At 47.6% G+C, this 27,695-nt stretch overlaps 1 protein-coding gene across 3 annotated transcripts in view; it reads left to right on the forward strand.

Moving 5' to 3' along the window:
• LMF1 (lipase maturation factor 1) overlaps positions 1 to 27,695 on the forward strand; it is a 175,298-nt gene that overhangs the window by 102,551 nt on the left and 45,052 nt on the right. For 2 of the 3 annotated variants that reach the window (XM_061473468.1, XM_061473467.1), the window contains one exon: positions 12,813 to 12,980. In XM_061473468.1, coding sequence (XP_061329452.1) covers positions 12,813 to 12,980 — 168 coding nt within the window. Of the gene's footprint in view, positions 1 to 3,283; positions 3,399 to 12,812; positions 12,981 to 27,695 lie in introns of those variants that run through there. The other variant, XM_061473469.1, reaches the window with a different exon arrangement.

Below are 27,695 nucleotides of genomic sequence, written 5' to 3' on the forward strand. Positions count from 1 at the left end.
TGTTGGCCAGGGCTTCACCAGACAGAGGTGCTGAGCATCCCACTCTTGCCCCTGAGCATCCCTCCCAGCAGAAGTTTGCTGTGCCCTTGGGGTAATGATAAATCCATGCAAGCAATAAAAATCCTCTTCTTCCCAAGAAAGCTGTTTCCTTAAGCGACTGAACACATTTTCTTGCAGCTTTCAGATCATCACCCCAACAAGGCTTTTTCCCTAGGGGAGGTTTAGGGAGCAGGAGAAAGGACAAAGCCCAGTGGGATGGACACAGGGAGAACATCTGTAGCCAGCAGGAAGGCTCAGCTGTGGGTGAGACAGCCCAGCTCCTGCTCAGCAAGGGTTAAAGCTGGAGCAGGGACTGCTGGAAGAGTTCAGTTGTTTCACATTAGGCTGGGGCGGCCCTGGCTGCCTTCTGTGCTCTGGGAGCCGGGGGCCGAGTCCCCAGTGTTAAATCTGCGTAACCGATGCCGTACAACTGGCACCAGCCTTGACCACAAGTGGCCGTTAAAATAAACATCCCTGGGCTTAACTGACAGGCAGGCTCAAGGAGAACCAGGCCTGCATGACGGGGAATATTAAATACCCAACGAGAACCTAACTTCATCAGGCAAACACACACCCCCCCCATTGCCGCCGCCCCGGCATCGCCCCAGCCCCGCGGCATCAATGGGCGCAGTGTTTGGGGCAGGCGCGTGTCTCTCCCAGGGGGGAGATGGGCTGGTGCCAGTGGTATGGGAATATGTGAGAAATCCAGCCCCAAACCCCAGCCTGGGTAAACACCACGGCGGCAGCACTGGGACCAAGCAGCACGGGCACTGTGGCACCAAGCCGGAGCAAGCGGGCTGCCATCCCTCTTGGCTGCTCAGGCTCCGAGCTCCTACCCTGCGATGTTATTTAGTGTTAGGAAAGGAGGTAAAAGGCTTTATTAAAATTGAGACATTTGGCTTAGGTTGGCAGTCTTATTTATAACGATGATTTGCAAGTGCTCCAACTCGGGACAAGTGTGAAGGCTTTATTATGTCCACAGGGATAACGGAGCAACACATTTATTGGGCGGAATTTATCTGTCGATGGGATTTATTTATTTGCTTTAGAAAAGCATAGAAACAAGCAACACTTACAAAACAAGCGAGGGGATTACACAAGTGTGGTACATGATGGACCTTGAAGCAAAAGGATATGAGCGTTCAGATGCACGTGGCTTGGTGCTGGTGGGAGAGACTTGACCCATCCCCTCCAGGGACCTCAGGTCTCCCTTGTTTAACACATGCGTGCTGCTGAAAGTCTGTCACGTTTTTGTGATGGAAGGTAAACCACCAGGGTTATTAATGTAAAACTTCCCACTCCTAAATTGTCCTTAAAAGTATAGGGAGTTAGTATTTTTACCCAAGGAAGGCCTTGAGCAGGATGAGGACATTTAGAACAGGCTCACTTTTGTATCCAGATGTCCAAAGATGCCCAAGCCTGTTTCCTGGCTTTAGCAGACTATTTCTAGCTGTGTCACTGTGTGTATTACATCCTAGGAAATGGTCTTGTCTTTGTAAGAAGTCACTATTTTAACCCTTTCGTTTATAAAAACAATAGTTCATTGAATGGTTTCTGTGCAGGAAGATGCAATTCCTGTTAAATGGCTGTTGAGGTGCAGCTCATTGGCAAGAAAGAGCAGGACTGGCTGCTGGATTCATCCAACTGTTGAAAGAGTTTAGTCATCGCCTCCTGATGGCAAAGAGCTTTCTTGTGAATTGTTTTACTTGTCCTAAATTCTTCCGGTCTGCATCCTTTGTTACTAGGGAGAAAGCTTAAAACAGAAGCAAACTCTGCTAAGCTTTTGGCTACATCTTTGGACCAGCTACCTGCTTTTTCCTGCTTTGATGTTTGAGTGGGGCAGAATGGCAGGAGGTGGCACTTGCTGCTTCCCAGATTCTCATGCTTTAGCAGATCTTTTCTTCCTTTTTTTCTTGCTAGGAAACAAACAGGATTATTTTTATTCCATCCTGCTCTACAAGTACCCTTAGATGAACAGGAGATTCAGGTCTGAATCCTGTTCTACAGAGCTGGTGCCTCAAGCAGAGTAAAACAGTCTGCAGCCTTAGTGTGAGCATCACTAGGTATCCAGTGAAAGGGATGAGTAATCTACCTGTGCATTTAAAAGGCCCTTTTGACTAAGAATCAATCACAGAGACATCCTTTTGCCTGCTTACACTGTATCCAGGAGCCACACTAATTCAGCTACAGAGAAATAGTGTTTATACCAGTGTAGTTTGTAGAGGAGAATAGGAATAAGCTATACCACATCTTATTTTATCTGTGTATTCAACTTGGATTGAATTGGTGTAACCATTTTGGATTAAGAAACAAATTTACACTTCGTTATAACCACACCAGACCCGTCAATACATTGGGGAATGTATGTGGCAGAATTGTCAGGGGTTACTCTGAAAAATGGGCTGTAAGAACGTGTGAAACAAGATGAGAACGTGTTAGAAATCCCTGTTTCAGTGTCTGAAGCAAAGAGATGAGGTCTAGAGGAACACAGACATCTTCTGCCTGCTCCAGGTAGTACTTTGGTCTACTTCTCACTACAGAAGGGTGGAGTAGCTCCATACTCTGTACTTTCTCAAATCCCAAGGGCGTTTATTTTCATCTTGCCTTTAATGACCAGGTTATAAAGAAATAAGAATGTATTAATTTGCTGCCACAACAACTAGAGCACAGAGGAGCAGACTTCACTGATGTTACCCACCCCAGAAGCCTTGCCCAGGGCTTCTTAAAGGCTCTGTGCTGTGGCTCTTGGGCTACACACTTATTCCTATTGATAGCCATCCATTTTTTGCAGCTTTCCAATGGAGTGAAGAGTCATTTGGGGGGGGCATGGTGTGTTATTTTGGAGGGATGTTTTAAGTTACAGCTTTATAGGAACACATGGCAGCTCTTTGTACAAACATCCAGGAGGGTGGATGGGACCTGACCATCTTCAGCTTGGTTCACCCTTTCCAGCCTTGCAAAACCAACTGGTCGGTGTTGGCATCCCTCTTTTTGTTTCATTTCAATGTGAAAGTTTCAATTTACATTATTCTCCTCCTTTTTCTGACTTGGCTCAAAGTGTTCTCAGTAAAGCCCAGACTGAGACTTGCAGAGGTACCTAGCAACAGGATGTCTTAACACTGTACCTTTAGCCCCTTTCCACTCTGTGGATGTTTCACTTCCAACAACTGCTCAAACCAGCTGGGTGCTCGAAACACCCACATTTGAGACAGAAGATGCTGATCCCACTCTGTCTCTTGGGCAGTTGGAGAGTTAAACCAGGCAGCCCATGACGCCGAGTTCCCCCTCCTGCTCCGGGCGCTGGATTTGGCATGGAGCGCCGCAGCGTTCCAGTTCGGAGGATTCAAATGACCATCCAGGTAGTCGGTTCCTAATGGCACAATTTACCCTTTGTGAACACGTTTTATGAAAGATCCCACTGTTTGTCTCAAGTTATGGAAAAAAAAAAGCCCCAAACTAACCCAAGTGTAAATGTCCAGGCCACGAAACTGCCTAATGCAAACACAGGCACGAGCCGGCGCTTTGCTGGCGTTCACTGCCCATGGGTTTTGCCCGTGTGTTCCTTGGCCTGGTGCTGAACGATGTATTTATGAGCACACACCAGAAAAAAAGAGCCCTCTGAAGGAGATATGATCCTGGGGTTAGCACTGGACTTTTGAAAAGGGAAAAGAAATGAAGTAATGAGGGCCTCTGGGAGAGCAGCCACGGTACGCATTCAATCATGAATGGTAGGTTGAAGCCCGGGGTCTCCAGGTTTGCTTGAGCAGGCATTACCATTGCAAAGATGCTTGGAAAGATGTTCAGAATGAACGCCCTCTTTCTGCAGCAGTGGATTTGGCTTTCAAGGTACATCCTCAAAGAAGGAGAAGCTTCTGATGGGAGACAGAAACCTTTATTTGGTTCATGCATCCTCATCCCTGTTGTACCTATAGGTTATAGTTGTCCGTGTACTATAGCAGGCACTGTCCTGGTGCTGCGTCTGAAGTTCTCTGCTCATCTGCTACATCCACAGTTCATAGCAAACCAGGGAATTACCATGGTTTGAAGCAGTGAGCTCAGCAAAGCAGCCGTGGGGGCTTTGTGCTGTCTTGCTGTGTGGTGTTGACTGAATATCCTTTTGTTGGCCCTGGTTTAACACCACAAAGATTTTGATACTATTCCATGGCTGTTATCGACTAGAGCGTGCCAGGAACTCTGCTGGTCAGAAAATCCCAGTTAGAGGAAAAGTCTGGCAGAAGAAATAGTGTAGTGGAGTGGTCCAGGGAAGCCCATGCAATTGGCTTTGCAGAGGTCACAGAGGGGAGTCATGAGAGGGATGAACAAGGGGATATTTGTGGTGCCAAAGATCTCAAGGGAAATGGGCTGTGGGACCCAGAGGTCCCATCTGGTCCTGTCTAAAATCACCAGCATGGAAGGTGCTGGTTGCTGGGGTGACCTATGCTCTTTGGGGTGAAATGGTGACATCATTTCCATCAAAATATTGTGTTCTTGGGTAGAATGAGGAACTGCATGAGCTTTAGTGTTGGAAACTGCCATCTCAGTCCACTTAATGGTGGAGCTTTGGGTCTTTCAGTGATGATAAGTGCTTGATGCGGTGTCCTGGCTCTTTTCTGTCCTTTCAGATGCTTATTCAGTGTAGCTGTTACCTGCTTTACGTGGTAAGGGGGTACCTGGCAGATCTGGCAGATCCATCATTGTGCTCACGTACCAAAGCGATACCTCTGCCCTGCAGGAGAAAGGGCTAAATGAACCCCAAAGTAATGCGTATTGAAAGAAAATGTAAAATGGCAGAGGCCACATGAACTAAGCAGAGGTATTTTCTAGCTGTCTAGTCTAAGGTTTGGTATCATTTTTCTCTAGGATTACAGGGGCTTTCACCTCATAAATTTGTGCCTGTTTGAGGTCGTTAATCTTTCTTTACATGTTGCCCTGCAATTTTAGAGCTTTGCCACCATCTGGGATCACATTTTAAATGGAGTTTCCACTCAGTACGTTCCTTTTCATGAAATTATTTATATAGAGAGAAATATATAATAAATATATCAGGACTGGGTTGTTTTTAAACATTTTCAGTGCTTTCGCAGGGATTTACCTTGTGTGGAAAAACTTGTCTTCTCTAATAGAGAGCCATAAGAGTGACCAATTAAAGGATCACATTTGCAATATGTTCTTAAATGGCAATTTAAAATATTGGTGAGAGACCTGCCTTGTGATCCATTGGGAAAGGTGAGCTCCATCCGAGAGCCCCAGCCAGGGAACGTGGTTCTGTGTCAGGAAATCTCAGAGTGTGAGATGCACCGGGAAAGCACCATCTGATGGCAACTGGCTACCAAACCTGGAGGATTAGATCTTAGGCAGAAGCTCTTCCTGTGAAGGTGCTGTGGCGCTGGCACAGGGTGCCCAGAGAAGCTGTGGCTGCCCCATCCCTGGCAGTGTTCAAGGCCAGGTTGGACACAGGGGCTTGGAGCAAGCTGCTCTGGTGGAAGGTGTCCCTGCCCATGGCAGGGGGTTGGAACTGGGTGATCTTAAGGTCCTTTCCAACCCAAACCATTCCACGATTCTAAGGATTGCTGCAGCTCCCCTGTTGCATTTGGGCTGGGAACTTTGTAGTAAGCAGGCATTGCCCTTAGCTCCTGTTTCTTCCAGATGTACCTTCCAACCTAGTCCACTCCCTAAACCAAACATGACCCATCTCTGGTGCTCTTAACAAACAAGCCTTCTCCTCAAAGGCAGTAATGTCCCACAGTTGGTTTCACCAGCTTCTTCTGGTCCCACCAGAGCCAAGATGTCTGTTCCAGGCCCTGGTAATTATTTTAAAGGGATTTTGAACAAATAAATAGCCTGAACAGCTCAGTGGTTCCTTGTGTAATTTTAGCTCTGGACCCCTCCAAGAATGTACAGAATAAATAGGTGAATCTGTAACACATCCACAATTAACTCTATGTACAGCCAGCAGCTTGGAGGCACGCTACGGAGGAGTAGTGTCAATAAACAGGTATGCTGTGGGCTGTGGGAATGTGGTCTTTGTTATTGGAGAAGGATGGCTCTGACCAGGAGGTAGGGTGCAGCCTGGAAAAGCAAACAGTGCAGCTATAGATCCCTCTGCCCCCACGCAACATGTTGGAATTCCCAAATCCGTCATTTCACTGTCCCCCTGGTCAAGTCCATCCTCACTGGTGTTAAATCCGGGACTGAGTCATCAAGAGCAGAGCTTGGCTTTGTAGCTGAATGTCAGGGATGCGGCAGGAAGGTTTCACCTCCGCTGGTAACTTTGCAAGTGCAACTTTGTGAACAGGGCAGAAAAAGAATTCCTTGGGATGTTTTACAATACCGAGGCATGAAATTGCACAGCAGAGTTTTCTCCCAAGCCCCTCTCCCCTCCGGCGTGTGCAGCCTCATGTGCAGCCATCACTCCCCAAGAAACCCAAGGCCCAGACGTGAATCATTTCTCTGATTTTTCATGCTTTTAACTTTTCATTGCTGAGGCTTCGCTCAGCCGGCAGCAGGAGGGACCTGTTTCAGCTTTGAAAGCCCTTAGACAGAGGGAATGGTTGGGGAAAGGAGTTAAAAATGAAACAGCAGATTTATATATATAAAAAGTAAAAATATATGTTCTCCATCTGAAGTTTATTTAGGTCCTTTGGGAGAGTGGCGCGGCACTACGTCTCTACTAAATTGCCAACATTTTATGGTCGTGCTGGCACCGAGTCAAACACACATCTCTTTGGCTTGGGTTGCTGTCTTAAAGCAGGCAGATTCCAGTATGTTTTTCTATGAACTGAATATTACTATTGACTGGACAAGGGAAGCTCTGCCCAGCGAGGACATAGAGGGAACTTTTCAATACATCTATCAAGACTTAGTTATTTTGATGTTGCGTTACTGAAGAGCCGACCCCTTGGGACCCACTCAGACATTAGATCTGTGCATTGTAAAATAAATACAACTTTTTCATTTATTTCTTAGGAATTTATTTTGATTGGAATCGTATTAATAACTGGAAAGCTTCAAAGGGCCTATTTTTAACTGGTTAGCTGTCATGTATGAAGCATGTGAGCGTGCACGTGGAGCCTTGCACATGAATGTGTGTATAAAATGTACACAGCACAGGGTACCACTGGGGCTTACACAAGAGGCTGAGCAGTTTGCTGCTCAATTTCCTTTCAAAACCCTTGCCTACATGTGTATCTTCATGCAAAATCTTCATGCAAAATCACTGTGTTGTTCATCAATCAAGGCTGCTGCGCATGTAGAGCTCCTACCACAAAGCCTCACCATGAGGAAGCAGCAGCTCTCCATCATCTCCCCCTGTTATGAGTGTTCTGCAGTTGCTGGTTACTGTAGTGCAAGAGATGGTCTGACTCCAGTCAAGACACGCGTCTTCCCACACTTCCCAGCAGCTGTGAGTGACCCATTTTATCTCCTCTCTGCCTCCTGCTCTCCTGGACGGGGCTGAGAAGCCGTTTCTGCTTGGGTTTGGGAACGTGGAGCTTTGATCTGCAGATGCGTAAGGAGGAAGGGTCAAGATCTGAAGCACAATAGGCTGGCAGGGAAACAGTCTGTTGGATCATGTTGATCAAATTATGCGCTGTGATGGAGAATCCTTTTTATTTTTTGGTCCAAAGTACAAGAGAACCAAGAGCTTTTCTTTGATGAGTTCATGCTTCAGTGCCTTGGGAAGCTGGGGAAGTTGTGCTTTACAATTCATCTTTACCTTCCACAAACGCTCAGGAAAACCTTCAGAGTACCTCACAGCCTGGTTTTCCAGGGTTGTCTTAGGTTCGTAGGATAGTTTGGCTTGGAAGGGACCTTCAGGGATCATCTAGTCCAAACCCCCGCCAGTGAGCAAGGACATTCTTCACACCTTTCTTCTTGTGCCAGAGGCTTCCCTCCCTTTTGACTGTTGAAGCCTCCGGTGCCCTCAAGCTGTTACTGCAGTGTTCATTGTGCCAAGTTAATCCTGTTTCTTTTGACCAAATAGCTGCTTCCTCTCATCATTTATTCATATTTGCTCTTGTTCCATTTCCTTTTGTTTTTCAAGATTTTTCTGCCATTAGGTGCACTCGGATTTGAGTGTTTTGGTTAAATAGGTGCCTTTCAATGGCAGAAGAAATGATAGCATCTAGAGTGCATAGGAATATCAGGGCTTGCTTCGTTATTCACCCAGATTTCTGTGACAGGCACCCAGTGGATGTTTTGAAAGGCTGTCCTTGGTGTTGTTTTAATACTAATGCCAAGTATACTTTGGGTTATCTGAATCAATAAATAATTTGAGTTTACCTTAAACAAACAGGTAGAATAATGGAGTTTCTGTTCACCTTTTTGAAACGTATTCATTCAGAACTTGCTACTGGTCTTTGAAAGGTGCATTGTGAGTTCGAACTGTTGAGGTGCTTGGACAAGCGAGCAGATAAAACAGAGGCTCCCAAAGCTCTGACATGCTTCACTGTGAAGGAAGGTAAAAACCCATCATTGGAAAGGATAAAACTTACTTGATGTATCTCTGGGCTTCTCCTCATTTGTGGTGTTGAGCAGGGTCTTCCCTGTCCAGCATCACACTTACGTGCATGAGAGTTGTGCCACTTACACTGTAGGAATAACATGCCCAGCCCTGCCTGAGCAGTGGGTTGTTCAAGGACAATGTGGGGCTTGTTTTCACACACACACGTATAGGAGACCTGGAGCTTTCCTTAGGCTAGGCTGGGATATCTAACAGTGGGATTAAATACTCTGTCGGAGTTTATGTAATGCCACACCAATAAGGAGGCTGAGAGGAGACCATGTGCATTTACAGTCCCAGAGAAGAGCGTTTACTCTGGTGTATAATAGCCTTCTGTTGGGTTTTAGTAGTGTATAGTTTAGTAAATTAGGAGTCTTCAGGTACTTAGCACTTTAATGGTTCTCACTAAGAACATAATTAAACCATAGACCCCTTAGGGAGAAAACCTCAGTTTATTGTGCATATTTTTAGACTCTGTTCCCAGCCCTCATAAAACCTGGTCGATACAAGCCAGAGAACATGCCTTAGCTGGTGACCCCCAATTCATGCAGCCCCCCCGAGTGTCTCCCCGCAGTCACACATTGCAAATCTGCCCTGTGAATTATGGAATTAATTTTCCCCCATCTGAGTTCCAACCCCATTTGCAGCTCGGTGTTTCTCCGGCTGCGGGAGGTGTGAGGGAGGCAGAAGGTTTATGATGTTGCACCTTGTGCTGACACATAAAGCTGGGCTTTGCTAATCGCTTTTTGATTTAAAAACATTTTATGTTTCACAGAGGCAGCCAGAAACGGGGCTTGTTGGAGGCAAGGGCTCTGCTCTGTTCTTCTCTGCCTGGGGCTTGCTTATTTACCTGCATCTCACTTGGAGCCGTGTGATTCTGTGTCTGTGTGTCAGGAATTCACAGTTCTCAATGCAGGGAAACTCCTGGCTGCTTCCTTGAATGCTTCTCCTTGCAAAGCAGCCACAAAGCAAAGTGCAAAGCTCAAAATCCCCAGTGAAACCAGTAGGTGAAGTGATCCTGGAATGCTTTTCCCTCCTTCCAGCCTTTGACACATCACCTCTGACACTGCTGTGATGTTTCCATAGGACAAGAAACCTGGATAGGGTTTCTGACAAAGGCCTGTAGGGACAGGCCAAGGGGAATGGCTTTAACCTGCCAGAGGGGAGACTGAGATGAGCTCTTAGGCAGAAGCTCTTCCCTGTGAGGGTGCTGAGGCGCTGGCACAGGGTGTCCAGAGAAGTTGTGGCTGCCCCATCCCTGGCAGTGTTCAAGGCCAGGTTGGACACAGGGGCTTGGAGCAAGCTACTCTAGTGGAAGGGGTCCCTGCCCATGGCAGGGCTTGGAGCTGGATGAGCTTTAAGATCCCTTCCAACCCAAACCAGGCTGGGGTTCTATGATACGAGTACACAGCATGCCTGTGTTGGGCACGTTTCCTCTCTAACCTCAGCATTGTGCTTCACGTGCTCTCCCCAGCCCCATCTGGGTGCAGTGGGACCCACTGGACAGGATGTTGAGTGCCCCAGCACCCCTGGGCAGTGGTCAGCTTGCACGCAAAAAGATCCCATAAAGCTTTCCCGCATCACAGGTGTCTGTGTGCAGCAGGGTGGTGATTCACACATCGCTGTGGCTCTTTGCTCTTGTCTCAGCTCCCCTTCCCAAGTAAACACAGCTTTCTTCCCGGGAAACGGGTGCTGTGCTGCACCCGTGGCTCACAGCATCTGGAAGGCATTGGGAGGAACACACACACACACGGAGTGCTCTCCTCTCCCAGCAGCCTTCTAATGAATTTCTGATACATGTGAATCCCTTCTCTATCACTGTGTCTTGTTTTACACAGTCAAAGTTTGCACGCAGAGCAGTGGTGTGGAGGAAGGGTCCCAACACCGCTCTTATCAAAGTGTTTCACTCCCTCTGTTGAGACAAATGCTGAGGACCTGTGTGTTATTTATGGTGTATCTGCTGCTGGTTTAGACTTCAGTCTTGCTTGTCATTTGGGTTATCTTGCCTGTCACACAGCATTGCCCCCTGACACTGTGATTGTGTTGGTGCTGATAGGGTGAAGGATGGAGATGCTATAGCACCTGGGAGTGAATTATTAACCCACACCAGGTTTCTGTGCTTTGCTTCTCCCTTTTCCCCATTTCTACTTCAGGTTAAGAATTAGGCTGCTGCTAAAAGCATGTTCCCACGCTGGCCCAAACGTGGCTGCTGTGTGAGCCCAGTCCAAGAACTTCCTTCCAAGAACCCAGAGAAGCTGTGGCTGCCCCATCCCTGGCAGTGTTCAAGGCCAGGTTGGACACGGGTTTGGAGCAAGCTGCTCTAGTGGAAGGTGTCCCTGCCCGTGGCAGAGGACTGGAACTGGATGAGCTTTAGGGTCTTTTCCAACCCAAACCGTTTTAGGACCAAAGGCAAAAATTTTCTTTCTGCCCTTAAGCACAGCAGACTTGGGGGTGATGCCTTGAGTCCCAGCCCAAATCAACAAGCAGTGTTTGATGGTTGCAATTGGCTTTGATAGACGAGGGCATCAGCGTGATCACGTGATGGAGAGGAAGGGGGTTTGGGAGCCAGATGGCACGTTCAATAGCTAAGGATGGTCTTTGCTTGAACATTAAACAGTGTCAGCCCAGCCCTGCAAAGCCAAAATCAAATGAATAACTGCTCAGTGCCATCACAGTATGAGATTTAATGACATGTATAGGTATGTGATTAAATGTGCAGCGCTGCCTGTTCTTCATGGTCCCCAGGTGTCAGTGGGGAAACTAACAGGAGGAGAAGCAGGAATGCCACCTTCCTGCAGCTCCAGTGCGTCGGGATCAGGCAGTTACACGCTGGAAACCAGCTCATCTCAGGCTAAATGTTACAACCTGTAGGCCTGATGCCTCATCTAGGTCAGTTTTCCTTAAAAATCAGAGCAGCAGAAGCCAAGGGAGCAACCTGCCTTTTTGGAAGGATAAAAGCATTTCTCAGCAATTTGGGATCAAGGTAAAAAAATCTCTTTGTGAGCCTCCCTGATGTTCTGGGAATGCTCAGGGCAGTCCAACAAGCACATTAACTCAAAACAGGTCCCATGTGGAGGGGAAGGACCCTCAGTGGCACCCGGGGGTCTGCCCTGACCTCCCACCCCCTTGCTGGAGTGGACTTGGCAGAGCTCCATGACCCCGACACCGCTCCATCCGGCGCCGCTGTCCGAGGAAGGAAGGATGCGGTCTCCTGTCCTAAGGGGTTACAGCAGCCTCAAACCCATATACAGCAACAACTTTATTAATCCCAGCTTTGCTAATAAGGAATTACAATAGTTGTGGGATTTGGCAGTGGAAGCACGCTTGGTTGCCATGCATAGTACAGTATTTCCCCTGTTTTGTTTGTATTTTTGATTTAACTACAAATAATTTAAAGATGTGTTGTGTCTCCTTCAATTAAAATTTGTGTCTCCATCCTCTTATTTTTTTCTTATCACAGCTTTAAAACAATTCCAATGGATTTGAGCTTCTCAGATATGCAAAGATAAATTGAAATTACCTTCATTCTTTATGCTGAAGTGGCAGAATTTCCTTGGTGAGGGACAGTTATTGACATATCAGGGTTTGGGTTTATTTCCTTTGTGAAGTTTGCAGCTTTATTATCCTGGAGGGAAGATCTCCCAGTGTCAAAAAATGTCAGGCTCATAGAAGAATAATATTGTCACAAGGCCAGTATGTAAATACCTTAACCAGGATAGCATGTTTAGAGGAATTACGCTTCCCTCTCCCCAATTACAAGTTTGGAAAGCAACTCCACCACTACATTTATTTCAAATTCAAACATTTTGAAAGGATATCTCCTAGGTTTGGAAATCTGGTTTCCATTCCTGCCTCCCTCTGACCTACTGTGTGACCCTGAGAAAATCTTTCCCTCAGTTTCTGTATCTGCTTAACTGCTCTGATGCTCTGCAGCACTCATGCCGAGCAACTGAACATCCGTCGGGGTCGAGCTATGTGTAACGTTTCAGTATTAAATAGTGCTTTAATTTAATATAACTGGGGTTCAGTTGTGAAAAAAAGAGAAATGGAGCTCTTGCTTTTTAAAAGATCTTTTGGCTTAAAGATTCCTTGGTTGCATGAAAAAAAATGAATTAAGTAATTCTGTGTAAAGAGAAATGAGTGCCCAGAGGCAAAGGATGATTCTCCTGGGGGTAAACGTGGGGAAAGAAATAAGGGAAAAGGCCAAGAGCTCTGTAGCTCCCTCAATAATGAGCGTGGAGGGGGATTGATGCTCTTCCTCTCCATCTTTCAGACGCAGCCAGTGCCCAACCCTATTGCCTACTTCATGCATCGCTCACCATGGTGGTTTCATCGCTTCGAGACCTTGGTCAATCACTTCATTGAGCTGGTGGTGCCATTCTTCCTGTTCCTGGGGCGGCGGATGTGCATCGTGCATGGCCTCCTGCAGATCCTTTTCCAGGTGAGATGCTTGTGGGTTGGATTCCAAAGGATCACGTCTTCACCCAGGATGGAGCGGAGAGAGTTGGAAGCCTGTAACATCTCTCCTGCTTCCTGTGCTTCCTGCCTGGCTGGGGGGCGGGCTGGGACTTTGGTGACTGAGGTGTACACACTGTCCTCACATGAGAATGTGGGCACATGTGGGGCTCCTGGAACAGCATCCAAAGGAACTGACTCAATTGGCAGGTCAAGGGTTCAGGCTCAAGTGAATCAGGATGATTCACAGCTCTGAGCTGTTGGCTCTCAGGTGGTTTGCATTGGTGTGGCTGCTCATAGTGTGTTGCTGGAGGTTCAGCTGCTGGTTTGGTTTCTGCTCATATGGATGGCAGAGAAATGTCAGCCCAGGACGGCTGGGATGAATACTTGCAATCTCTCCAAAAGCTAATTTTTATAGACATCATTCACCCTTTGAAGGGATTTATATATATATATATATATATATACACACACATTTAACATTCCAGGGCTGTTCTTTATCTCTGAAGATGTTTGAACTGTTTTTTTACAACCACCAGATTTACTGAGGCAGGGTTCGTAGTGAAAATAATGGCATTTATATTCCAGTTGCTTTTGGGGTGTTGGGTGGTTTTCACACATGAAATAAATAAATCTATGTTGAAGTCGGAGGACAGAAGCTCCTGCATGTGTACCTCGCAGAGATGCTCACTCCTTCTTCCAAAACATGTCTCATGTGCAGGTACCCCTGAACATACAGCTTGTGCCTCTGCACCCTCAGCACACCTTTTGGCATTGGGTTTGGTTTGTTGGGATGGATCTTCTCAGGCAGCTGGAGGTCCTGGCAGTGGGGCAGAAGAGGTCAGACTCAAGGAGGTCTCTGGGCATTGCACCGTGTGGTCCCAGTTGTGTTTGTAACAGGCATCGCTGAGGTTTTGAGTGTCACTGGAGGGATATCTTCACCCCAACCATAAAAACACTGCTCTTTTGTCTCATGGACAAAACAAAACATCCAGTCTCTTGTCATCTGCTTGTTGCAGAAGCAGGCAGATGTTGAGACTGGTGGGGATCAGATTAGCAAGCAGGAATTGTGAGTAGAAATACTTTTGTGTGTAAGGAGGTGTAGGGAGGGTGGCAAAGGCTCTTTCTAGGGTGGGTGGACCCAGAAAGGAGCAGAACACAGCGAGTGGCCTATCAGAAAACAAAGCCACATTACCAAATTCCAGGCTTTGGCGCAGCTTCTGTGTCTTGGGGCAGGGCAGAATGTCATAGAATCCCAGGCTGGTTTGGGCTGGGAGGGACCTTAAAGCTCCTCCAGCTCCAACTCCTGCCACGGGCAGGGACACCTTCCACTGGAGCAGCTTGCTCCAAGCCCCTGTGTCCAACCTGGCCTTGAGCACTGCCAGGGATGGGGCAGCCACAGCTTCTCTGGGCACCCTGTGCCAGTGCCTCAGCACCCCCATAGTGAAGACATCCTCACCTCTAGCACCCACATGGCTCCTCTGAGGGTCCCTAATGAGCAGCAGGAGTGTTTGTGTGCCGGGGGACTTCAGACAGAGCCAGTGGGATCTGAGAAAACCCAACTACATCCAGTAAAGGCTCATAATGACATATTGTAAATGCATGCATCTAACCACCCTTTAACTGGTGCTTTATTGATAGTTTGCAATTACTGACTTATTTCTATCATGAGGGGAGTCTGCAAGGGAGAAAAAGGTCCCAGTGTAAAATGCAGCTCTGGTGCATTTATAGCATTTCAACAAAAACCTGTTTATTTAATATTTACTGCCCTTTTCTTCATTCAGAATGACTTTTATTGACAATACTCCTGCTCTGCAAAGGAAGCAATAAAGTTTAATGTTGATATACCACTTAATTCTGCTTTTCAAGATTTGAATTGACATTACATGCAAGTTTTATTGGACATTTTATAATTGTTATTGGAGTCATGGTGGCTAGGTTGAGTAAGTGTGTTTTTCCAGATTCCAACTGGCATGGAGAATATTGCTTTGTCAGGAACCCAAAAAAGTGGTGCTTTAAAGGAAAAAGTCTCTTTTTTTTTTTTGAAGTGTGAACTTATTCTTCTTGCCTAGTTCATGGTTGTAAGGAAAAAGGCTTAGTGAGCTTGGAAACGTCAGAGAGGAGGGGCTTGGCAGCCTGCTAGAGCAGGAGGATGGATGGCTGTTCCCCACTGGATTCCATTGGGGTTGTGCTGGTTGTGCTGCAGGGAGAATGTGCTGGTCCCAGTGTGCCAGATCATCCTGGGCCTCCTCCTGTGCAGGAGATTTGGGGTATGATGACTGAAACATGCACTGTGTAGGTGCATCCCTTCACCATCCCCATCCTGTGCTCACCCACCCATGTCCTCACCAGACCCAAACCAGGGAGCCTGAGGAGCTGGGACACCATGGGTTTGGAGTTTCATGTGCATTGGTGCTGCTGTGATCTGTTTTGGGTCTGCCTGCTCTGATGCCCTGGAGCTTCCAGAAATCTCCCCCTTCGGCTGCTTTTCATTATAGAGTGGTTTGGGTTGGAAAGGACCCTATGATCATCCAGCTCCAACCCCTGCCACAGGCAGGGACACCTTCCACTAGAACAGGCTGCTCCAAGCCCAGTCCAACCTGGCCTTGAACACTGCCAGGGATGGGGCAGCCACAGCTTCTCTGGGCACCCTGTGCCAGCGCCTCAGCACCCTCACAGGGAAGAGCTTGTTCCTTATACCTAACTAAATGTCCCCTGTTTCAGTTTGAATCCATCACCTCTTGTCCTATCACTACAGTCCCTGATGAAGAGCCCCTCTCCAGCATCCTTGTAGGCCCTGTTTAGATACTAGAAGGCTGCTCTGAGGTCTCCACACAGTTCTCTCTTTTCCAGACTGAACAGCCCCAATTTTGATCTTGAATAAATCAGAGTTTTACTTATTGCAAGTCTCTCAATATAAATAGTCTTTGCTTATAAAAAAAGCAACACACATAATCAAGGAGTGGGTTGAACACTGGCCAGTTCCCATTAGCAAAATCATTATTTATTGTCACTAACCAGCAGACTTGAGGAGGGCTTTGTGATTTACAGCTGTGGGTGTAGTTTTTGCAGGACATCTGCACGCAGATTCTCAATCACATTGCAGGGCCCAGAAACATGTTTACCAGGATCAAAGGTGAGTGGAGAGAAAATGTCATCCAAGATTTTACAGCCAGGCTCCATTAGCCCCATCCCATGTGTCCCAAAAGTGAAGCCTCCCAAACTCCCATCAGCACAGGTTGACATCACCCCATAAGGCATCTTCCTTGCAGTACTTTGGGTTTTTGAGTCCCAAAGTAGTGCATTGACCCATCCCACCTGCAAGGGAGCCTGTTCAAAAGATCTCAGCTGGCATGAAAGCATTAGCAGATGATGGTGGCAAAGGCTCCCCTTTAGGCTGCCTGTGCTGAGAGCATCCTTTGGCATTTAGAAAGAAATCTTAGATGAAGGACAGACATTTAGAAAGAAATCTTAGATGAAGGGCGGCCAATTACAGAGGATCTCCAAGGCAAATACACAGCATTGTTTCACAGAAACATTCTTTCTAGCATTTACAGTATGTCGAAATCCAAATCTAACTCAGAAATTAACCTAAATGGACGTTTAACTTTTCAGCATCGTTAGGGATTTATTGTAAGCAGGTGCCAGACTTGACGTGCTGAGCAGCACTGCTGCAAAGGAATTCTCTGCCAGGAATAAAGCTGGAGGAGAGACTTGTAACTCGGCTCCTTCCCTTCTCCGCTCTGTGCTCCAGCCCCATAAAACCAGGCTGGTGAGAAATGGCCACTCGGAGCCACAAAAACCTCCCAGTAAGCCTGAAGTGGAGTTTGCCGTTTGCTCATGTATAACCAAGAGTCCTTAGAGGTTTTCAGAGTTTGCTGAAGCATTTTGCTACTGCTTATTATCATCCTTGCTGAGGAGTACAGCCACACTTTGTAGTACTATGTAGAGGCACAACTGTGTTTGACAGGGTGCTCATGGCTGGAGCTGGATGTCTGCATCCCCTGCTTAGGCTTAAACTTCCAGTGCTGGGGTTGGGGGTTTGGACATCTTGTCTGATTCTAAGGATATGGTTGTTTCCACTGAATGTCTCTTGACATTCAGTGGCTGTTGAATGTGATGTTCACTTAATGGGATAGAAGTCCAGCTGCAGGTGGTCACAGTGGCCAGTGTTTTACAGGTCACACTGATGAATGATTCTTTCATTTTGAGTCTGATGGTGCCACTTGCCTGATTTTGTGATGGTGTTGGGGTCTGTGCCTCAAAAATGTACATGTAAATGTGAAGCATCCCAATGTTCAGGAGGAAATCAAATCCAAAACATGGTTGTTATATCTGGAGGGGGAAGAAGAAGACTTGGAGGGTCTTGCAGACCACAGGTGAGGTCTGGACCGTGTTATTCTTGGTTCTGTAAAAGCATCAAGCCGGAGCCTGCCCATGCCCTAAGGACCTTGTGGTTTTTAGGAGGAGGGAGGATGAAAGTGCAAGTCCTTTCCCCTGCCTGCAGGTCAGTGGTGTAGGACCTCTTCCCACCACACCGCCTACGAGACATTGCATCCTCTCCCTGTGTCCGTGGGTCCATCCCTGCTCAGCCACCGGAGAGAGCTGAGTTCCAGCATCCATGAGTGAAACCGGAGAGAGTGTGAGCTGCGGCCTCACTGCTCGGTGGGTGTTTGGCTGGAGCTGGCTCCTAAAGCCCTGAAGCTGCATGTTTTTCACGACATCTAACACACAGCTTACAGCAGCACACGTAGTTCTTGGCTCCTTAAGCCAGGCAGTAAAATTACACAGCTTGGCAAACGGGTTGATGAGGGGAAGCGAGAGGAAAGCCAGGAAAAAGCCACCTTGCCCCTGTGAGCTGGCAGGTAGGGCTGGGTTAGAGGGCATGGCAAGGAGCACCCAATGGGAGGGGGATGAGGCTTCTTACAGCCATGGGGTCCTTTCAGCTCTTCCAGATGGGAAGGAGCTTCAGTGTCACAAAGGTAAAATCCATAAATAATTACATAGTAAATGGAAAGTATACAAAGACAGGCTGAGAAAATTGGGGCTGGAGAAGAGAAGCAGCATGGAGACATGAGGGCAGCTTCCATTGTCTGAAGGGGACTACAAGGATGCTGGAGAGGGACTCTTCGTTAGAGACTGTAGTGGTAGGACAAAGGGTGATGAGTTCAAGAAGAAATTCTTTATTGTGAGGGTGCTGAGGCGCTGGCACAGGGTGCCCAGAGAAGCTGTTGCTGCCCCATCCTTGGCAGTGTTCAAGGCCAGGTTGGACACAGGGGCTTGGAGCAACCTGGTCTAGAGGAAATTGTCCCTGCCCGTGGCAGGGGTTGGAAATGGATGAGCTTTAAGGTCCCTTCCACCCCAAGCAGTTCTATGATTCTGTTCTGCTGGAAAGGCAGGGTCATTCCTTGGTGCTCCTCTGAGTCATAGTCCTCTAGATACCGTTTGGAGTTTTGAGGATGTGGGGAGTGTATTAGGCCTTCAAATCCCTTTGGATTTGAATGAACTTTGGCAGACTGACTCCTTCCCTTTCCATGGCTCCTGAAAACTTCCTGGCATGTTCTCCTTCATGGAGCATCCTCCACATAGCCCCAAGGCTGGGAAGCTCCTGGCGGGGGCCATTCGTGCCAGGATGAGCTCAGCCCCAGCGTGATCCATCAGAACAGAAGTTCCCTGAAGGAACAGGAGCAGTGAAGCCGTGGGGTTGCCAGTTCCTCACTGCCACCATCCTCCTCCCATGGAGGTTTGGCAGCAGGCTGAAATTCGGGCTGTCCCAAGATGTTTTTCAGCAGGAGCCATGTATAAAGCAGAGGGATGACAATGCCAAGAGCGAAGCTGAATTCCAGCCTTGCGGAAGGCAAAGATAAAACCTCCACAAGCCAAAACCCCCTTGAACTCCAAGTGCTGACAAAGGAACCTCCTGAGACAGCTCTCGGGGTCCGGCCAAGGAGCTGTGCGGGAATGCGGTGGCTTTATGAGCTGGTGCAGGGCCAGGGGGGAGGACCTGGAGCCCCCGGCTTTTTCCCCTTGGAAAACAAGCTCCAAGCACCAGCTTTGCCCAGTTGGGCACCACACTGGAGACACACAGCCCCAGTGATCCTGGGAACATGCAGGAGAATGGGCAGCAAAGTCAGTTTCCTCTTCTTTTAATTCTTTATAAGCAGAAAAGTTGTTGAATAAGTCGAAATTTTCAGCCCTTTTTTCCCTTGGCTTGGACAGCCCCCAACCTCCTTAAAATGTTGATGGAAATGGACATTTTCCTCTAGTTGATCCTTTTCCCATCTCCCCTCTCCAAGGCTGTGCATGGAGGCAAAGCAGGGATTTTCCCCCACCTCCTGTCTTTGGACCAAGCCCCCACCGCGGCTGCCTCTGCCGCAAGACGTTGGAGGGATGAACTGCCCCTTCCAGCCACACACAAGCAAATTAAATCATGCTGTTGCAGTGCCACAGCTGCAACATATTGTGTTGCTGACTGAGGAGGTAGCAGAGGTCACAGCAGCAGCCCAGAGAGAAGGAACAAAAATTAAACAGCTCCCCCCCCCCTTCCCTGCAGAAAGTGTCTGAATCCAGTGTTTGTTTTCACTTGTCAGATATGAGCTGGGTTTTGTTCTTTTTTCTTCTGCTGGTGTAAATCAGATGTGTCTCCAGGAGGATTATCAGGGTTACAGAAATCCCAGGCTTGTGACAGAAGAATCAGGCCCTTCATTTGTGCTTTAATTCTGCACCTCTAGGAGATTTGTACTTGCTCTAGTAGTTGGTTTTCTGTATTGATGCAGTAGTGTTGGTACCTTGTGAACACGTTGTGCATTAGAATAAAGCTGCTGCAGTAGGAGCAGCTAGAACATCATAGAATCATGGAATGGTTTGGGTTGGAAGGGACCTTAAAGCTCCTCCAGCTCCAACCCCTGCCACGGGCAGGGACCCCTTCCACTGGAGCAGCTTGCTCCAAGCCCCTGTGTCCAACCTGGCCTTGAACACTGCCAGGGATGGGGCAGCCACAGCTTCTCTGGGCACCCTGTGCCAGCGCCTCAGCACCCTCACAGGGAAGAGCTTCTGCTTCAGAGCTCATCTCAGTCTCCCCTCTGGCTGCCATTTCCCTTTGTCCTGTCCCTAAAGACCTATCTCCAGCTTTCTTTGTCAGCAACTTTAGGTACTGGACATCAGTATCTGGGCATTCATTCTGCAGTTCTCCCATAGAGACTGACAGTGTGAATACCCTCAAGTTCAGACCATAAGAGTGGCTGCAGATGATGCTTCTCCAGGTGATATCTCCAGGCCAGCCTCTGATTTGAGCTGCAGATCCCCCTCGAGGTCATGTGCTGGGGACCATGGTCCCCCAGGACCAGCATCAGTGGCTGCAGCATCCTTGCGAGGGTGCAGTGGGAGGGTGTTTGCTGCTTGGGCTGGGCAGCAGCATTGCCTGATCCCAGTGAAAACAAAGGGGAAATTCATCTTCGCAAACGTCAAAATTGTGTTGATTTTGTTGTGGTTTAATAAGAAACACCAAATGAGAGTGTCCCAGGGAAATGAGCAGCAGAACATGAGTTTGCCGCTAGGAATGGCCCGGTGGAAAATAGTTTTGCAGCTCAAATTGTTTAAAAATCTGCTTTGGACTCGGGTCCGAGGTGGAGGACGAAGGGATTGTGTTATAAAAGGTTGTTTGGGAAACTTGAGGCACTGGACTGGGGATGATGGAGATTAATCCTCAGTGCTTCAGCCTCTGGGTGGCTCTGGCCAGCCCTGTGCACCCATTCTGCTCCAGGGGCGAGGGTGTCCAGGGACCCCTCGGCCTCCAGCCTCAGCCATGGCACAGCTCCAGCTCGGCTTTTCTCAACAGCAAAGCGAAAGGAATGTGAAATCAAAGGAGTTACAGGGTAGATTTTCTGTTACATATAAGCCACCTTAAATTAAATACCAAACTATAACCCCCCAAAAAAAACCTAACTTAAACAGGCAGAACCCAAACTATTTAATCACTCCTATATTTGATTTCACATCCAGTTTGATAGTATCTGCAGTGCCAGACACGAGAATACCAGCACATACCACCCCAAATTAGTAAATAACACTGCTCATATAATGGTGTCTGGTATTAGTTAGCAACAAGTTAAGTTCTTGCATTCTGCAGTAGTCAGAGTGACTTAGAAACGCTTACTGTTAGCCATAGGAGTGCATTTAATTAGCTTCTGATTCAGGGGGCTAGGGGAGTTCTTTCTTTTCTCTCTCTCTTTTTTTGCAATCATTAAATAAAGTGTCACCCTTAGCCAGTGCTGTAAACTCTATTTTGATTGTGGCTGCAATAACCCCTTTGGGCGTCATTCAAATTGTACTAAACAGTTTCTGGAGAGTGCTGGTTTCTCTCAAAATAAACCCAAGTCCGGCTTTGACAAGCTCTAATGAAAAACAAATTGTTATATTACTTAGAAAAATAATTTGAAGGAAGTCTGAATTAGTTGTAAAGGTGGAAAAGGTTCAGCTACTTGAAAATAGAAATTTGGAAGGTATTTATTTTAACCATTAAGCCAACGGCCTTGAAATACAGCCTTGTTTGTTCCAGAATGCGCCTAACGAGAGCCATGAATCATGCTGTTAATCAGAATGGGAACTTGATTAATTGGAATGGGGACCATCAGTGACTCCAACAGGCGGAGCCGCCTGGCAGCAGCCCGCGCCGGAGCCCTGGAGCTGGGCTGAGTTACCATCACTCATCCTGCTGGCACGCGGAGAGGAGCTTTGGAGGGATCCCACAGCCTCGGCTTTGCGGGTTCTTGGGGCTTTTAGCATTGAAAACAGAATGTGGTTATGTAAGACATGGTCGGGTTGGGAGTTCTGCTGTCTCTGCTTTTGGTTGTTCGATGTGAAATGGGCTGGTTTGCCACAGAGGAAGGTTCAGTGTGTCCTGAAAGCATCTTAAGGTATCCCAGGCTAGGATGTCTGTTGTCTCGCCTTTACTATTAATAGTGGTTTTGAGAGCAAGATCATGTCCAGCTCTGAAATCAGATTCACGTGGGAGGCCCCCAGGATGCAGAGTGCTGCTGTGGTTATAACAGTACAGCAAGAAGGTCCATATTAATTTTCACTGTCGACTGGGGCTCCTGGTTTTGTGGCCAGGAAGAGCTGGAGTGAGTCTGGCCATCCAAGAGCACTGGGTCTGGTTCAGAGCGGTATATAATTGTTGTATGGCAAAAGGATTTGGTGTCAGGGAGAGGAGAGAGCATGTGGCCGTGCTAGAGGGATGAGTTCCAGCCAAGTTTTAGGTTCATGGTGGAAGGTGCCACGTGAGTGGGGCTGTCCCAGTAGTGGTGGCCTGGTTTGGTGCCATTGGTGCTGTCTCTGTGCCTCCGTCACCACTGTGACCAAGCCAAGGAGACCCAGGGAGCAGGTCAGCTCCATTGGCCCCGTGTTTTGGGCGTATCGCTAAGCAGTGATGTTCAAAGAGCACAAATTAGATCCCCATATTGCAAGATCTGCTTAAGTATAATGAAAATACAACCAGCTCTGGCTGCCCTTGGTGGTTCTTCCACCTTCCAGGGTCCTCCCAGGTCTCATTTTCTGTCCTCCTCTGTGTAGCCTTTACACCACTCTCCTCTTCGCACTACATGAACACCTTCCAGAGCTGTATTAAATGACATGGCTGACATCCACCACATGTGGTCCTTCCTTTGCCAAGGGAAGAGGTTGTGCAGCACTGAGGCTCCTGAGGCTCTGGGCTTGTTGGTTGGGGTTGTTTTTTTGTTGTTTTCCCAGTTTTGATTTTGCATTTGATTTTCAAGATCTCTCTGTGATCCAGACCCTTTGTGTCTGCACAATTTCCAGGTGCTGGGGCTCGAAGAGAAAAACCAATTATGAGGATGTTGTCAGTAAATGATCCGAGTTGGCAGGGCTGTGATAGCTTCAAAACATCTGCATTTCCCAGATGTGACTCGCTCGGTGCTGTGCTGCAGCCTTTGGGTCCAAACAGGGATGGGAGATAAAGTATGTGTTGTGCATGTGATTGCATGTATGTGTATGTATAAAATGTTACATGTAAGAGCCAGACCAGCTATAAACCAGAGATGTTACTGGAGTCAGTGACATGATCTTGAACATGCACTGTTGCCATATTGCCAGTGGTGATTATTTGTTTGTGTTTAGGTGTTGCTATTAAAGCTAAACCCATTACGAACCATTAGCGTTGCCCAAGCCAAAGGACTCGCCCACTAACACGTGTCAAATGTCTTTAAGCTGTAAATTTATCCAGTTTCAGTGCAATGCCTTGAAGTGATGGTAAAGTTTGTCCAAGCTTAATCACATTTTCTGTACCTTATTCCTGATCTGGTCACATTGCATCTTCCCAGCCCTTGGCTCTCAGCGTGTCTTTGCTTTTCAGCAGGGTGATAGTGGTGGTGGTGGTATTTGGATTTTGGTTTCTCTCCTCCCACCATCTAGATTACGGGACCTTTAAATAATGTTTTATATTCCATTTCAAAAAAGAAGAAATCAGAACAGCCTAACTGGAAACAGATGGCAGATTATGAACTCCTTTTTCAAGGGAATTTATAATAAATGTATTATGAAGAGAACATTTAATAGTGTCAGATATAGATGTGTGAAGACAGAGCGTGCCCATTCGAGGAGTGGAAGGGGTTGGGAGTGGGCTGCTGCCTTTGGTGCAATGTTCTCATGGTGAGGGGAGGATTTTGCTGCAGTTAATGGCTGCAGCGAGCTCTCCTGGCTGAAGTGAGGCCCTCCTGCCAGTGCTGCTCTTTGGTCTTTCCTCTGGTATCATCGGCTTGTCAGAGCAGTTTAAATTATGCTCTTCCTTTGGGTTTCTGGGTTTGGGTTAGCAAAGCCCAGTGGGTCAGAGCTCCTCTGAGCAAGCTGTCCCCTCCGTGTGTTGAAAATCTGATTCTGCCTTTAGCCATGTCCAAATTTCCCTGCAGAGGCATAGTTCTATACATCTTCCTCACCAGCAGGAGCAGCAGGAGCCTTCCTCAGAAGGGAGGACTGGGGATGAAGGCTGGTGCCATCTGTCTGCATCACTGTGCTGGGACCTGATGGGCAAAGACCTGACACCTGCAGGTACCAATCTGTGGGCAGATAGTTGGATTTAAGCACACCTTGTATCAGCTGAAATGTAAAACTACCCTCAGATCAGAGATGTCAGTTTTACCACTATCATTTGCACAAAGATCGGTTAGCTTTAATTAAAGCCTTTAAAATGAATCCCCTGTCATTCCAGATTAAAGACAACAGCCGTGGAACTTGGAGTCCAGGCTGCTTAGGGATAGAAGTGGAGATGGATTTTGTAGTGTCTTGCTTTGATGAAAATAACTCATTTGCTTGCTCGGCGCCAAGTTGCTGGGTTTAATGTTTTTCTGTAATGATGCTGCCTCCAGAGAGGTTTTATTTGGATTTGGAAGCGTTGGGATGAGGATGCAGCCCTGAGATACTTTAGCCCACACGCAGTTTACACAGCTGTATTATCTGATTCCCCAGGCACCACCAAAAGCATTATCTCTTTGGTGATGCAAGACCTAGAAATTGCAGGAAACCTGTGTCACTCATTGCTTTCATCTTCCTATAAAAACTTGGGGGGGGTTTCGAGCTAGTGACTCAGAAATTTGTGATCAGTGTGAGATGCTCCTCCAGCAGCTGTCGTTTATGATGTTGCATTTGGATGCAGGCAGCGGTACCCAGCTCTTCCCAGGGCGTGCAGGACGGAGATGCTGCAGAATGGCAGGTGGTGATCCTTGCTTAGGGAATTGTTTGCATACCCCAGGTCTCACCTTTTCCTTTCCTTGGGGTAATGGTGACATTTGGCAGAGGTTAATGTGGCTTCAAGCCACCAGATACCTCGTTCCAGGTCAGTGTTTGAAGCATGAGAGATGGCCAACAGCATCCTGACCTGTATCATCAAGAATGTGGCCAGACATGTACTGAGCATTGGTGAGGCTGCACCTTGAATCCTGGGTTCAGTTCTGGGCCCCTCACTACAGGAGAGACATTGAGGTGCTGGGGCAGGGCCAGAGAAGGGCTGCGGAGCTGATGCAGGACCTGGAGCACAGATGTGATGGGGAACAGCTGAGGGACCTGGGGGGTTCAGTCTGGGGAAGAGAAGGCTCAGGGGGGACCTGATCACTCCCTACAAGTGCCTGACAGGAGGATGGAGCCAGGAGGGGCTGGGCTCTGCTCCCAAGGAACAAGGGATGGGACAAGGGGAAACGGCCTCAAGCTGCACCAGGGCAGGTTTAGATGGAGCTGAGGAACAATTGCTGCCCCAGAGGGTGCTCAGGCATTGGAACAGGCTGCCCAGGGCAGGGCTGCAGTCATCGTCCCTGCAAGTGTTCACACAGCGTGGAGACGAGGCCTCAGTGCCATGGGTTGGTGGTGGCCTTGGCAGTGCTGGGAATGGTTGGACTGGGTGAGCTTAAAGGGCTTTTGCAGCCTGGTTGATTCCATGATTTTAGTTTCATCTCTGCCAGGAGATGGTTTGTCTGCCCATGGGAGGTACTCTTGATTAACTGCTTGTTTCACACATACGCAACCCCCTTTGAAGATGGGTTAAGCTAAACAGGAATAACATAGATTTGGTCCAGGCTTGGTGTCCACATGTGGAGCTATTCAGGAAGAGATACGGCACTTTGAATTTACACCATACTTTAATTGCAAAACCTTGCAAGCGCTGAGAAACCTTAGCTCAGTGCCAACAAGGGCTGGAAAAGCAAGTGCCTAAACCAGTGTTCCCTACTCATCACATCGGCACTTCTCGTGACTTGTGCTGATGAGAGGAAAGATGAAAGAGAAAATCCCTGAGGCTTTCTGGTAGCCATGCAGCTGATTCATGCAGCTATTACAGATCCAAGGATCTGAACCCTCTGAAAGCTCAGAAAACTGGTTCTTTTCTATGCAACATCATTACTGAACTCATGCTGGCGGTAGAGGAAACATCTATGTGTGCATAGCACAAACTCTCAGTTGCACAACTGATGTATAAAAGGTGGTGCAGTGGGAGCATAGAGGAAGTCAAGCAGAGAAGCTCACAAGATAAGTGGTTAATCCTAGAGCAGTTTGGGAATGTTTAGTACCAGGTTATGGCTTGTGTGGCACACTGGTCAGGGCTGGTAGGGCATGTGCATTGATCTCTTCTTTGAGCCTTTGTTACCAGGTGCTGGAATGGAAGTGACCTCTCATCCATGTAGCAAATACTCACCTCTACATTGTCCTGGATGCAGAAGCAGTTGTCCTTACCTGCCCGTGTTTCCTGATTTTCCTGATGCCTGAAGCATTGGGAAGTTCCTGACAGGCACGGATCACTCTTAATAACTGCACTGGTTGTTTCTTTGTGAAGCTTTTTTCTGGTAAAAAGAGGTTAATGAACTTGTTTTCATCCTTACCTTGACCAGTTCCTCTGCAGGAGCCATTTTTACCCAATTTCCAATGTCTTTTGCTAATACTTACCTGGGCTCTTAGGTCTGTGCTGCCCTGTGCCAGGAGTCCTGAGGCTGGTTGGCATTCAAGATAAGAGTTTCCTGTGTATCTCACGCTTCAGCTGCATCCTCCTTCTTTGAGGAGACAGTGGATTTTGAACGAAGTTAAAATACAAAAGCTCAGGTCATTCATCCTGAGCGAAAGAAGTAGTTAGGGAAAGAGGTATTTACTGAGCTCCACATTCCTATAGCGTGAAAGAGGTTGGGAGAGAAGGACAGTCATTTCTCATCCACAGTCAACCATCATGGTCTGCTTTAGAGCTCCTGCTGTGAGGTGCTGGGAGAGATGCAGAAGCACCAGGGCAGTAGAAAACTCAGGACATAGTCAACATGAATTTACAGATGTCCTCTGAATCACACTGTATTGTTTGCAGCAGGGCTTGGGATGGCAGGAGTGGAGAATGGGAAAGGGACAGGGGTTGCTTTTTTTGCTTCAGTAATGCCATTTATCCCAGAGCCAGCCCTTGAAAACCAGTCCTAATCCCCACATAAATCCCTCTGTAGCAACAACAGCAAATCTGCCAGTTCTCCTAATCAAACACTGTTCATCACTGTGGGCCAGAAACCTCAGTGGGAGCAAAGCCAAGGGGAAAGGGTCAGGATCTAGGGGAGAGAGGCGCTGAAACCCAGTGCATCCACATCATCTCTGTATCTGGGATTCAGTGGGCAGATGGGATGGTGCCAAAGACACTGCAGGGCCAATCTTTTCCTCACCACAAAGTGGGGCAGACAGTGGGGTACTAAAGAAGTAGGGAGATTGTTTCCCTGGGGCTATTTAGAAGAAATGTGACTGCAGATAAGATGTGGAGCTCCAGAATGTTGCTGTTCATCCATCCTATGTTCCTTTCCCCTTCTCCATCCAGCAAAGACAAAGTGATCAGCTGAGATTCTGTATTCGGGCAGTCGCCTGTCTCTGGTCCTGCTTGCCATCAGTGGAAGGGTTGTTGGTGCCACCAGTATCTCTGCTGAAGGGTTTTCCTCTGGCCCCCGTTTCCAGTTTAGGGGAGTGTGGGAGATGTTTGTTCCTCTGCCCCCCATTTCCAGTTTAGGGGAAGTGTGGGGAGATGTTTTCATGGAAATCTGTACCTCAACCATCTTGGCAGCCAAACCTGAAAAAGCTCGAGTCTTTTTGCCCCCAACTTCATGTTTATGGTCAATGTGAAACTCCACCTGTGATCACCACATGCGTCCTCTGCAAGACTGCAGTAAGTTAAAGCACAACAGGGAATTTA

Source organism: Pezoporus flaviventris, unplaced genomic scaffold (assembly GCF_033815535.1).
Source record: "Pezoporus flaviventris isolate CSIRO_AGI_PZ_B2104156 unplaced genomic scaffold, CSIRO_AGI_Pfla_v1 ptg000078l, whole genome shotgun sequence".
NCBI lineage: Eukaryota > Metazoa > Chordata > Aves > Psittaciformes > Psittacidae > Pezoporus > Pezoporus flaviventris.